Source organism: Fundulus heteroclitus, chromosome 1, assembly GCF_011125445.2.
Source record: "Fundulus heteroclitus isolate FHET01 chromosome 1, MU-UCD_Fhet_4.1, whole genome shotgun sequence".
Lineage (NCBI taxonomy): Eukaryota > Metazoa > Chordata > Actinopteri > Cyprinodontiformes > Fundulidae > Fundulus > Fundulus heteroclitus.
This window is the reverse complement of record NC_046361.1, coordinates 30432576-30446320: the sequence shown is the minus strand read 5'-3', so window position 1 is coordinate 30446320 and position 13745 is coordinate 30432576. Positions and strand designations below refer to the sequence as shown.

Sequence of the window (13745 nt, the reverse complement as noted above, 5' to 3'; positions counted from 1 at the left end):
GACCAACATGTTCCCTAAATAGGGAAAATCTGTTAGCGTTTGATTTGCTGCAAAACAAAAAGGACGGACTGCTTGAACACAAAGGCACAAAGAGTTGAAGGTCATGTGATATTGAAAGCCAATGCGGTGGAGCATCCAGTAGCATCCACTCCATTATAACATTAGCAACTAATGTTTTGACATTTGTCTTCATTATTATCAATGAACAGAGCCGATTGAGCCACCAGCATGCTCCATTACCTTCCTTCATTGCACAGTTGCACAGTTGAAATCACACATTAGGGTGGATTCAACATAAAATGACAAGTTACGGGGCCTAAGGATGCACCAGCTGATTATTTACATGGTGGAGCGCGAGGGAGGGGTTGGGTGAAAGGATAGTAGGGTGAAGCAGAGGCAGAAAGGGGAGTTAGGGAATTGGCAAAGCACTGTAGCGGCATTAAGATCTGAGGCGCATGGAGGCACAGAGCAACACAGCACACCTTAAGAAGAGAAGCTCATTTCAATCGGTATAATTAGCCTGTGATAAGGAAATAAGTCAGAGGCACTGCCACCTTCACTTAAGAGGAAATCGATCCGTGTTTGAGGAAGTTTGTTAAAGCTTAGGAATAATGGGGAGAAAGGATAGAAGGGGTGGGAGTGTGGAGGAGATGGGGGTTGAGTGTACATTAACAGATAATTAGCTAAGTATAGGTGGAAGCATTGGAGTAGAAGCTTAAGAAGAGGCAAACTATAGATGTGTGAGAGGGGGTACATGCAAATAGGTCTTTGATACCTCTGGTATTCTGGATCATGCAGACAGGGAGTGCTATGGTGAAATGTAAAAATATATTCGGAGTAAGCTCTCATGTCTTTGCATTTAGATTCCTATGAGTCAATGGCAATAATTTAAAAGTGTTTGTAAAGGTTTTGTGAATTTATGATTTTTTGGGGGGGGAGAAATCTTAGCTACTTTTTCAGTCGTTTACATTTCATGGGAATATTTTTCTGCATTAAAAAAATGTAATACAGACATAAATCCTTGAGAAATTAAAAAAATATATATTTTAATTTCAAGAGATAAACTAGTGCTTTGTTGGCAAAAAAAGAAAAGAAAAAAATAGAGCCTGAATTTCAAATTGGACCTTCAAGCCCTTTGGGACAAGAGGCTTGGGAAAAAAATAGACAGATTATGTTATTTTTTTAAGTTTTGCATTTGTAAATAAATACAAAATATGTTCTGATACTGACAAATAAAAAACTAGTAAGTTATCTTCAACAACGGGATTCCGAAAAAACTATTTATCTAAAATCTTACACTACATGATCAAATGAAGAATAAAGTTTATTTTAAGTGTTTCAATATATATTTTTTAAATATGCAATTTTAGATACTTTTCAAATTCTATGAATGTTGTTTTCAAGACTAATGGTTCTTCTTGTGTGCTTATCTTAATTACACTTTAAAGTTTTTTTAAAGTACCACTGCAAAATATGCAGTCATGGTCAAGTAAAAAGACTCAACTTAAAATGAATGAAAAAAATTGTTGAAGTCTAAATAAAAAACTTTAAAAGCTCATAACTGACCATAGTGATCTGGTGTTTGTGAATGATGCACAGTATTGTACAAAATGAATAGACACTGGCTTAAAAACAAAACCTACCCCTAAAACTTTTCCCCTCATTGTCAGATTTCAACAACAAATGTACATTTTGTGACAGAATAACAGTAGCTTTTGGATAATCTTGAGGTGGAGGAAAAAAATAATCGTGGTTTTAAAAGTTTTCAGAAATAAATAACTGAAAAGTGTGCTATAATTCTTTATTCAAACCACTTTACGCTGATACTCCTAAATAAAATCAGTTCAGTCAATTACCCTCACAGGTTACCTAATTAGAAAATATACTCCTACCGAGTACTCCATAATCTCAGAATAAAACGAGCGACTCTGTGAAGTACCCAAAAAGTTGGTTAAAGAGCATTAGTGAACGAACACCATAATGAGACCAGAGAACACACCGGACCGATCAGGGATCAGGACGAAGAAGTCTAAAGTGGGGAAAGCTTCTAAAATATTATCCCAAGCTTCTGATATCTCATAGAGGACAGTTCAATTAATCATTCAGATCATCATTCAAAGGAAATTTTAAGAGGCACACCATAATTCTGGAAGGCCTGCAAAGATCCAAAGCTACGCTGGGAAAACTATTGATAAAACAATATTTAGTCATACACTTCTCAAAACTGGACTTTAAGTAATATCAAGCAAAAAAAAAAAAAAACACAGATGAATGGGACCATGCACACATGTGGAAGATATACATATTTCTGTGTTAGAATGCAGCTGCCAAAGTCCAGACACAAGTTAAACTGGGAATGTTTTGAAAGTTTGAAAATTATTGTTCACGTATGATCTAACTGAGCTTTATCGACTTGGTGAAGAAAATTAGCGAAAACTTTATCATCTGAAGATTTTGAATAACTTTTACGCTATTTTACCTTCCATTTATCAATTATGAACTACTTTGTATTGATAGATAAAATCCCATTAGAGCATACTGAAGCTTGTGGTTGTGACAAAATAATTTCACAATATTTCTTGGAAGGCACTGTACACTTGATATCACTCTTCGGGAATATGGTCCATTCTTGAATTTTGCAAAGACTGATCACATCGCAGAGTGATAACGGGACACCGACAACTCTGAAAGTTGGACCATTGCCAGTAGCTGGTGGACCACCTGAACATCGAGAAAGCAGGGTGGGTAGATAATCCCTGATGGACGTTTCTTCTCCGGTTCCCCAAATGCATGCTGGTTGATGTGAGTTCTGCTTGCTCATTTATCCAGCCGTCTGGCCGACTCACCTGGAGTGATGGGGGAGACGTCAGGAAGGCAGGCTGCTATTTCACGGCCTGTTAAGCGCTAATGCCGCAACATGCCCTGCGCTCCAATTTTAGGGAACAGGGAGCATTACCGCCCAGATCAAGGTTCTGTCTATGTGGACAGTGGACTCGGACGAACGTGGAAGGAGGGGGCAGGGACCATCAGAGAGGCAGATAGATATACACGGGGTAATAAAGGCACTGAAAAGTCTAACAGACGAATTAAATGAAACAGAGAAGAAGGGACAAAAAAAAAGAGAAAACACGCAAAACAGTAAAAGTGGACACCTGGAGAGTGTGGAGCAAAAGAGTAGGGCTTTGGTTTACACGGACTGCTGAGCCAGCATTGCACAGCAGAGAGGACAGCAGCAGCACACACTGACATCTACTCCTGCTATGCAAGAATGCATCTCGCTGTCCCCTGAAGCCAATGCCCCTATACTCACAGCCTCTACCCCACCAGAGCTACTGAACATCATTGGCCTGACCCATCCACAACACTTGTCCCCAATGTGCACTAAAGCTGGCCCATGTAATAACCACAGAGCCTCTATTAAGCACTGGGTGGCTGGGGAATCAGAGCAGCAACAGCAGAGCATGAATGAACAGCAAAGCGAGCTAAGGTATATCAAGTCTCCTTTTTTTTTTTTTCCCCGCTTTGAGAACGCATGACATTCATTATATGCTAAAACAACAGTTTTCGGAGTAAAGTCTATTGTGGAAATTGATATCTCTGAAACACCTGCCGTCATTTTCACAGAGCAGAGGGTAAAGGTCCAGTCGTTTGTATTTGTTGACAGTGAACATGACTATGCATGATGGGTCACAGATTCTATCAGAGGCCAGTTTTCAGCCGTGATGGATCACCTCACTCACCGCCATGCTCTGTCAGACTGAGGGCTGAGATGTTTGAGGACATGAGTCAGATCTTCAGAGGCTACAGAAGGTGAATGTGGCACACACACACAAACATAGAGGCTAATAAACAAAGCACAGCTAATTATTGATTTATTCTTTTCTTATTTTCCATTTATAAGAGAAAATGTCTATTAACACTCACATAATCACAAAATGTGCTGGTGGCTAAAGAATACATAAACCTATCAATGTCTTTCATACAGAAATTTAAATTCTTCTTGACTGCTGACAAAAGTGGAGTTGCATTTACTGTGTGTTCTACAATGATTTCAAAGTCTTGTTTCAACAATAAGGTAGTTAAAATAGAGTTTTTCCCTCACTTTGCAAAAAACATGGCAAAAAAAATAGCAGAAATGTATTCGCGTTTTTGCGCATACGCTTTTCAAAAGCTCTATTTCTGGGCTATGCGTGAATAAAGACAATAGCCAGAATAACCAGCTATCAAGTGAAAGGCTTTGCAGTTACCATCATCTTTAGAGCTTCTCTCTAGACGCAGGTCTTATTTTGCACAGAGATGGTTTATCTTAAAGCGGGTGAATGTGGGAAAAACCATGTCGATCTTAACCTGACTCTCGCCAGATGGATTTCATTCCACAGATTTCCACACAGGCATCTGGGATTGCTCCATTAGAGATGTATTTCAGAAGGAGGGGCCTTATCTAAAATCCTTGCATATGATTGGATAACCCACTTGCCCTTCATCTTTATTGACGTGCTGCTTCAACCACTCACATTGAAACCAACCCATGACGCTGACGAGAGCGACGCAGGGAAAACCGAAACAATACTGAGGAAATATGAGCATCAGTGTTACCGCTTGATTCCTCGCTGTGAGCGGCCGTTGTTCTCTGACTCCAAACAGTCAGACAAATCTCGCCCGGCTATCCTGATTGGCTCGTCCATTTTATGTGGTATCGAAATCCCTCCCAGCGATTCCAGATGGATGTGTGGAGCTCCACGGAACGAAATCCATCTGCCAAGAGTCAGTTTACCTCTGCCAACTATGGAGAAAGGCAATTTCTGCAAAAAGACTATGCAACAAGAAACTAGAGTCACCTTCTCCAAACCAGCTACATGGCTAACTACAGTGTTGCTTAACTTTAAATGTTCATAAAAAAACATTGTCAGCATCGAAAGCCTGCAGGGTTTCCATGACAGCAGACAACACTAAAGTTATAAGTGCACTCTGGATCAACAAGTGAGTCTGCAGTTCCTGTTTTTAATTTGCTGCTGCATTTCAGAGGTTGAACAGTTTATATTGATAACATAAATATGATCAGAATATCATCCGTTGCCATTTGTTTAATACTTTTAGTGCCATAGAAAGTTACTGTTGAAGTTTAAGTCCAAATAAATGTGTACCTATAACCAAATATTAGCAGATTTAATACGAGAAAGTCTTTGATTAACCTGAGCAAGGTCTGGTTTCCATCAAAACTGTAAATAATATAAAGCTGAAATTTAGAATTTATTTATAATGTTTATATAAATTTATATAAATATATAAAAAGGTCATTGATTTAAGACAATGTTCTCATCATACTATCATTCTCTACCATAACAGGCATGACATTCTAAAAAAAAATAAAAACATTTATTTTGAACTTGTATAAAGATGTGTAATTTAACAAAGATGATTTATTGAATATTTATGGTAATATATGTAAACAAGATTCCTAAATAAGCCATTTATTGAAATTTGTGTTCACAACATTTCACTGAGGGACAGAATTTGAAAAACAAAATCTTTAAAAGAAATTATGAATGGCAATTTGAAGACTGATTCCTCATGAATAATCACTGGCAAACTCTTTATTGACATTATAGCGATTACATTTCTTCTTATGATTACTGTGCAGCCATGTTTCCATTGGCATTTTGATGATTTACATTTGATGATGAGCTCCATGTCTTTGAGGTGGAAATGCTCCTTGCATCACCCTAATCTAATGTTCTTCACAATTTATCGCACTGTTATTTTTCACATGTGCCCACAATAAGGAGCACACTGCCAACATCGTGCAGCACTGCACCATACTGTTTGAATACTTATATATTGTTCATTAGGTCAAAATTTAACCTGTTTCCCATCTACTTTTCCTACAATCAGTAAGCGTTCATCCAAAAGTCCACAAAACTGGCAAACTGTCAAGTGTGTATTTGTTTGACATGTTTGCCATCTTGCCTTTTAGGAATTATTTGGGTCACTGCAAATACGATTGCTGGACATGGTGCAGTGTATGAGCACAGCTAAGCTGATTATTTATTGAAACATAGAAGAAGAGTGAAGAAAACTATGACCAGACAGAAAAAACAACAACATCTGCTTAAAAACTAAGAGGAAAAATCCAATATTTAGAAAAATGTAACAGAATTATTTACTATTATTTGACAAATAATTAGGAGAGGTTTCTGCCAGCTGAGAAATGTACTTTAATACTATCAAACCTTTATGTCCAGAGTTGTGGTTGATGGAGAGAAACCAAACTGATATAATAGTACAGTCAATCGACTGGCTTGTATCCAGCTGCAACCCTAAAGAAAGAAATAAAGATCAGAGCACATTGAAAGGAAACCCAGAACCTTGGAGTAGGATGGAAGGATGGGTCAAAATCACACCTGGGAAATTCATGTGAGTAGATTTTCCATTCAGGATATCTCTTTAAGTTATTGTTACCAAAAAAAAAGGCTTTTCCACAATGCATTTAATACATTTCTGTAAGTGTGTCCAAGACTTATTTCCTGTGCCATTTCTAATGTTTGACTCATAGTTTTATTTGTTGACTAATTTGCTTTGTTTTATTATATGGATACATTTTGTGCAAATGGCTCCACGGGAAATGTTTAAATTGAGAAAAACAATGGTGTGTTCTATCCTTTTTCTACCCACTGTGTATATATTACATATTAATTATGTATTTTGTAAGTTGGCCTTTGCCAGCTTGTTAACATCTGTTTAATTCTCTCTGTTCTCTTTACTCATATAAACTGTTTTTTAATTCAGTCTGATTCTTAGTGAATCTGTTCTCATTCACAAAACACCCCGCTTTACTTGTCAGAAAGAAAAATGAGAATGATATTTTCACTGGAACGCAGCAGACAGAGGCTACGGTTCTAATTACAGTATTACAAGGTTGGTGCTCCTCTTTGCTAAAATCCTGATCCTGTTTAAGCACATCAGCTGACAGAATTGCCACTGACAATAAATAAAGAGAGAACAGTGCTGCTGTTTTAGCTATAATTAACTGTACAATGGTTTGCGTCAAAAGTTAGTACTAACAGAATGTTACAGGTATCTCTGTTATCTGATAACACAACGTAAACTTTAACTGCCTGCACTCCCGCAGGTTAACAGCAGGAATGGCAGTGAAGACAAATCGGCATAAAAGTATTGAGGGTCCAGTTTTATAGTTACGTTTCAAGTGAGTAGAGAGACGTACATTAGCAATAACCAGTTCTCACTAAATGTCTTTTATCTCAAGAATCAACATTTGCCATAACATTTTATCAGTTTACAGTTTTTTTGTTCACTCCTAACACAACAGCTTTTATTGTCTCTAGGGATAGTTGCTTTCAAGTTACAATTTGTAATGCAAAAAAATTAATCTTTATGATCCTAAAAAGTAGCTAAAAAGTTAACTAACCAGCCAGATCAATTACTTTCTACACGGAACTTCTCATGTCCTAAGCTTTTCTTGGACAGATCCATTTTAAGAATAGAAACGAGGGCAAAATTAAATTTCTCTTTATAACATGAGACAGAAAAACAACAAATGATTGATAACAGTAAAAACGAAAAACTGAACTGAGACATTGAACAACTTTATGCAATGCTATGAAGATACATTGAATTCCTTCGTGAAAACGCACAACGCACATGTGATGTAAAAAAAAAAAAGCAAAAAAAAAAAAAGTACACATATATGTTACATAAGACCAGATCAGCTTCTATCTTTGCATGGTCCAACAGTAGCTACAGTAGTTGTTTTGTTTTAGCAGACCATACTGAGCAGATTTATCTCCCAATAGCAGGCTTCTGCCCAGTATTAACCATTTATCATCAAAAGGTGAAGCAATGTCACAGGGCAAAATGTTGTGTTTGCATGGCACTGCAACTCACTAAACTGTTAATAATGAGCAAGTCAAGCAAAGGAAAGAAAATCAGTAAAGAGCCACCTTAAAGAACATTCCACCAGACGGGTTGACAAACTAGCAATGAGCGCTAACATCCATGCTGCCTGGTTCCGGTGTCTAATGAGGTCCTTCTTGCAGATTTGCTGAAAAGTACAGTTTTTGTTTTGAAACCAAAACCTGTGAATATTAACAAAGGAGTGATAACAACGTTTGCCTCCAAACTTCATGAGCGATGGCTTTAGTAGCTGGAGGGCCAGTATGAAAGTCTGACAGCACAGTGCATTCATCAGCAGGCTAAGCTGGATGATCTGGATGCCCACTCGAAATGCAAACAACAATCACTGGCTCAAAAGATCTTTTGTAATCCACCAAAACAACACAATCTAAGCCTACATGCTAAGCATTATCAGAACCATCAGCCTTCACACGTCCATTTAACGATGGTATTATGCGTGGGCCCGCTTAACGGTCTTCAAAGCCAGAAATGTCACTAGCTAAAATTATTTGTCTCAGTCCAGCAGAATGGATGAGTGCAGTCGGAGCAGGTTATCAGAACACCACAGATGACACTGAACTGGCTGCACGGATAAAGAGGCCAATTTCTTGAAGTGACAAATATGTAGAGGAGACAGAGACAAAAGAGAGAGCAGAGCCCCTGAAGGTAGAATGCCCGAGCTTTGTCTTTGTCACTCTCTGCGACAAAGACACACAACATCACTCCCAATGTTTGGATGATAGGTGTACACTTTGTGCATGGGTATGCGCTGAATGGGAATCAAAAATCCCAAACCTCTCTTATCTCTGGATTTTCTGTCGCTCAACTGCTGTTCTTCTGGTATCAGTGCTTCTTACTTAATCTGTCACACAAACCTGAATCCAGTCTTTTGTTCTGCCAAACGCTTAAAAGGCAAAACACTGAGTCTTGTCTCATTAACAGCGCCTAAGCCAGCCCATGTTTACACACCGCATAAATGCCTCCGTAGGTGTTCAGGTGAGCCGAGAATGATACAAATGGCTGTTTTATGGCAGGAGCTGGTATGGGCAGTGACTTGGTCTGAGGTGAGGGAACACTTGCTCTACAGTGCTGCTTTGAGCCGGCAAGATTAATGTAGGCTCTCTGGAGCAAAGGCAACAACCACAGCTTTAATAAGGTACAAACAATCGGTTCCACTCCACTGGCTTCCCAGGGAAAACTATTGTTGTGCCGCATTGTTTCTTGGTGTGGTTCCTTGGAGACATGTGTCTACTGCACTGTGCGACTGTCTCCGTTACAGCCAGGGGAGAACTCAGTGTAGACCTTCGTTTGTCTGTGTCAGAATGAAGGCTGGCTCTCTACCCCAACTCTTTCCCCACAATTTCTCTTTTCACTTTCACACTGACCCAACTGAACCCCCCCTGCCCCCCTTCCCCACACACATACACATACTCATGCTTACACACTCACCTCAACGCCCTGCACTTTCAGTTTCATGTGATCCTCTCTCGTGGTCTTCCCATCTTTCCTCTTCTTCCAGCAGTAACCATCCTTTCTGTACTTCACCTTCTTCCTGTTGTACAGTATCATCGACCCATTCTGCGGCCTGGAACCACAAAAGGGAGACAAATTAAATGAGATGAGAGGATAGGCAAAGTACAGCACACCTCAGGAACTCACTTCAGGGACGAACAAAGAGAGCTGACAGAAGTTTCCGGCAGGCGGAAAATGCACCAGTAACCTAGATGACGGAAATTCTTCATGGTGATTCTCAACACTGGTATTCACAGTTTGACAATGAACAAAGCATACCTTTTTTTTTTTTTTTTTAAGAGCGTGTGCGCTGTCAGAAATTATAGTGAGATTCCTCACAGGGTAAATTATGTGAAGGATAGTGTAAGGCGAGCGGCAGAACTGTGTGGAGGAGTGAGGTTCCATCATTTTCTCTCATTCATTCAACCTAAATGAGTTGTGGTGTTGGAAATCCACAGGGAAAAGAAAATATTCTCTCCCAGAGTCCATTCATAATTCATTCTCCCTTCACCAGACCATAGCCTGTTGCTTCATTATGATAAAATGTAACTGTCTGATGATAATTTGCCTTTCCACTTTGATTTTTAACAGGAGCATTTGGCATCCTGTGTTCAGGATGAATAGAAAGTCTAACATATTTGTTTGGCCTTTTTCGGCAAGTAGGATGCAGTCACGGCGCATGGCAGTTGTGTGTGTGCCGGTATTAGTATTTGCCTGTTTTGTGGAACAGCTTTGCGTCATCACTTCAAATCCATTCATGTTGCAACAATGCACATTTCCACCCTCTTCCATCATCCAACACAGATGCACACATTGACTCCAGTGGAGACATATGCTTTCTGCAGGGACAAACTTACACAACATCATAGCAGCATCAACGATTGGATGTGCGTGAGAGACATACGCTGAAAAAAGAAAAACACACTAACATAGTCTGACACAAATTTTGCAGTGTGCATTGCAGAAGGGAAACTCCAAACCTTCCTTTTTGGTATGATTAATCTGCAAGAGGTCTGTGTCTGAAACAGCAAAATGTGAACTTCTGAACAAAAATCTATTTTTTTTTTAACTGAGGAGAAATCTATCAAGGCTCTGCAAACATAACACAGACTGACCAGAAATGGAGAAAAAAATTGGAGGAGAGATTATTCGGTTGGGCCCTTTGATGGACTGGTGACCTGTCCATGGTTACCCGGCTTCTCAACCAATGACAGCTGGAGATACTGTGAACTACCAGCTTAATGTCTACTGAAAATGTTTTGATTGGTGCAAGACCTCCTTTTGGTCTCCACAAGTCACTCCAAAAGTTTGTGCAAAACAACCATTGCATGTGCAGACTCATTACACAAATATTTTAAAGTTTGGAGCCTCCACAGAAACAGAAAAACATTTCCGTCATTGTTGCTCATGCAATGTGAGTGAGGGAGAGACACCTGGCCGAGCTACTGAGAAGGCAGGGCAACTGAGGGAGGCTTAAGCTTTCAGGCAGCTGGTAAGACTTGTTAGTTTTCCGCTCATTGCTCCCACGCACAGATAATGCTCATGTACGAAAGCCTTCCCCCCACCACCACCAAAAACAACTAGAAACTCACGCATCTGGAAAGACACAAAACTGGCCTTATATGAGCTTTCTGTAAAAATAAACAAAAAAAGGAAAAATAACGGTTGTTTTGCATTGTTTTTGTTGTTTATTGCAACATTTTCTTTTTCACTACATTTATTTATAACCCTGCATGCATCATTTTGCAGGGCTGCCTACAGGGGCCATAGCGTGTGTTTATCTTAGAATCACTCATCAATCATTTTTTTTTATTCTTGCCAGATCTTGGGGGCCTGTGGGGAGGGAGGAGAAGAAGGAGGTGGGGTCCCCGTGGCCCCTGCTCTGTGGCCCCTGACAGCACCCTCTAATGAGAGACGCCACTCATACACTGATGCGCTCACTCCTTGCTGATCTCCATGCCTCTCTCTCCCTTCTCCACAGCTCCTCTCTCCTTCTCGTCAGTCAGCTCGGGCTGTGCACCGGGGAATTTCTCTGTCTTTTTCCTCGCACTGAATCCTTTTCTGTTCTGTCTCCCCTCCCTTTTGTTTCATCTGTCTCAAGAACCCTCACCTCAACTCGCCCCAAATCTCCCCTCTTCCCTACCATCTTCCCCTCACCACTTGCTTTTTGAATACTTTGCAGGAAACCACTATTAGGAAGACATTTCATTGGTCATGCTCGAGAAGTTGTACTCTACCGCTCAAAGGCTGGGATGTACACAAAATATAATGTTCTACTTTACAGGATCCCTAATGTCATCCATAGTGGGGCAGTGATCATAAATAGTAGCAGCGACTTTTACAGGCGGTTGCAATCAGCACATACTCTCCTAAGGATTTGCATCCCAGATTGCTCAAATTGCAACAAACGGCGCACAGTTGAGACTCTTACATCTCTACTCGGGATCAATCAAACTTGAAAGTGACCCATCTAAAAGTTTGATGCTATTATTTGTTTCGTTGTCGTTCCGCATTCTGTCCTTCAGAACGATACGTGAAGTGTGAGCTTCTTAAAATGTAGCCCAGCATGAGACAAAAAGATGGGCGCAGATGAGATAAGGTAGAAAATCAAATGACAGAGGGCTATCTGATCTCCTCCAGAGCACTGGAAATTGGGGTGAGGCTTCAGTGTCAGAGGCTCAATGCCGCATTTATTGGCTCGGTGCAGAAACTTATTCACTCAGCTATTTTGGGGGGAGCATTTGGTAGACCCTATTTACAATTCAAGGCACTTTGAACTTAAAAAAAGAGAGCCTGGGCATCTATTCTGGACAGGGTGGCAGACCAGTTGAAAAGCCTTGCTTTGTCGACATAATGTATCTTGTCTCCCGCTTGCAGTCTTCCTCTTTTTCTCTTCCATTCTTTTTCCCACTACTGTTTACTTAGGCGTTTCAATTAATTTTATCAGAATTACACATATTTATACATGAGAGGAAAGCTAAAAGCTGTGTTCTCATAAAAAGCTTGACAGGTGGCCCCTTTGTCTCAGATACTGAAATGTAGCAGATTAATATGGAAATGCAGGCCTCTGTCAAAGTGCTCCACAGCCGCCTTTCCTTTTCCTTCTTTGGACTTTTCAGCGATAATAAGATTTACCCTCAGGACAGTGTTAAGCCTTGTCCACTTCTTTAGGAAACATTCATTTACTCAGGTAATGGCATTCGCTCAATCAGATTTGTTCATTTGAAAAAAAAAAAGGCAAAGGAGGGTAGGTTTTTTTATGAGGCTGTTGACGTGCTCAGAATGGATAACACAGTAAAAGCAAAGGGGCGGAAAAAAGCGGTATAAAGCCTTAGCTTAAAAGTGTTAAGGCACAATCAGAGAATATTAGATGCAGGAAATCCTAAACATTAACACAAAAAAAAAATCTGTTAAAAGAAAAGATTGGTGGAAAAACACTAATGCCAAAAGTAAAAAACATAAAGTACTGATTTAAAAGTACTGATTTTTTGGTGTATCAAAAAATGCATTTTATGCAAGTCTAAATGTGAAGAAATTATGTACATTCTGTGAGACATCAATTCATATCAAGTCTATGTGCATCTTATAGTGCATGTGCATTACAAAGATGTCAGCATGGCGGGACATTTCACATGAAATTACAGTGTTTTATTTTTTCCGTGGTTAACAATCATCTAATGAAAGTTCAAACACTCTTCACACAGTCTAGGACATCAAATATCCAATGAAGTAAAATCTTTGAATTAATAATTGATTATTAAAATAACTGAATTGATTAAGTCAAGTCGTCCTCAATTGCAGCTGCTCTAATCATCTAGCAAGTTGAGATGGGTGAGTTTTCCCCAGTGTAGAGAAAGCACCTGCATAGTGTAGCATGAGTTTTAGTCAAGCTAATATTAGGTCATTTTTGGTAGATCTGAGTAACATTTGTGTCAGTTCTGTAGCAATAGCACATACACTATATAGCCGAAAGTATTAGGTCACCCCTCCAAATACTTGAATTCAGGCGTCCCATGTCTTCCATGGCCACAGGTGCAGAACACCAAGCACTGAGGAATGCAGGCTGCTTCGACAAACATTATGAAAGTAAAACTGGCTGTCAGGAGCTCACTTAATTCCAAAATTGTCATAAGATGCAACCGGTGTAATAACTCCAGGTGTGAAATTAATTAATTAATTCCAGTTAGTGGAAGAGAGAGTAACTTGCATAAAGTTGTCACTCATGTAAAGTAACAGAGTGGCGGCCAGGAGGTGTTGAGGCACATATATTGCCAAATTTCTACAGTTAACAGCTACAGACCATCAAACTTCATGTATCCTTC

The 13745-nt window shown here is 39.6% G+C and overlaps 1 protein-coding gene across 8 annotated transcripts in view; it reads right to left on the bottom strand.

Annotated features, from left to right (window-relative positions):
* The window catches only part of camta1a (calmodulin binding transcription activator 1a), a 451533-nt gene that overhangs the window by 193363 nt on the left and 244425 nt on the right, over positions 1 to 13745 (bottom strand). For all 8 annotated transcript variants that reach the window (XM_036140494.1, XM_036140498.1, XM_036140504.1 and 5 more), the window contains one exon: positions 9361 to 9496. In XM_036140494.1, the coding sequence (XP_035996387.1) occupies positions 9361 to 9496 (136 nt within the window). The remainder of the gene's footprint in view (positions 1 to 9360; positions 9497 to 13745) is intronic.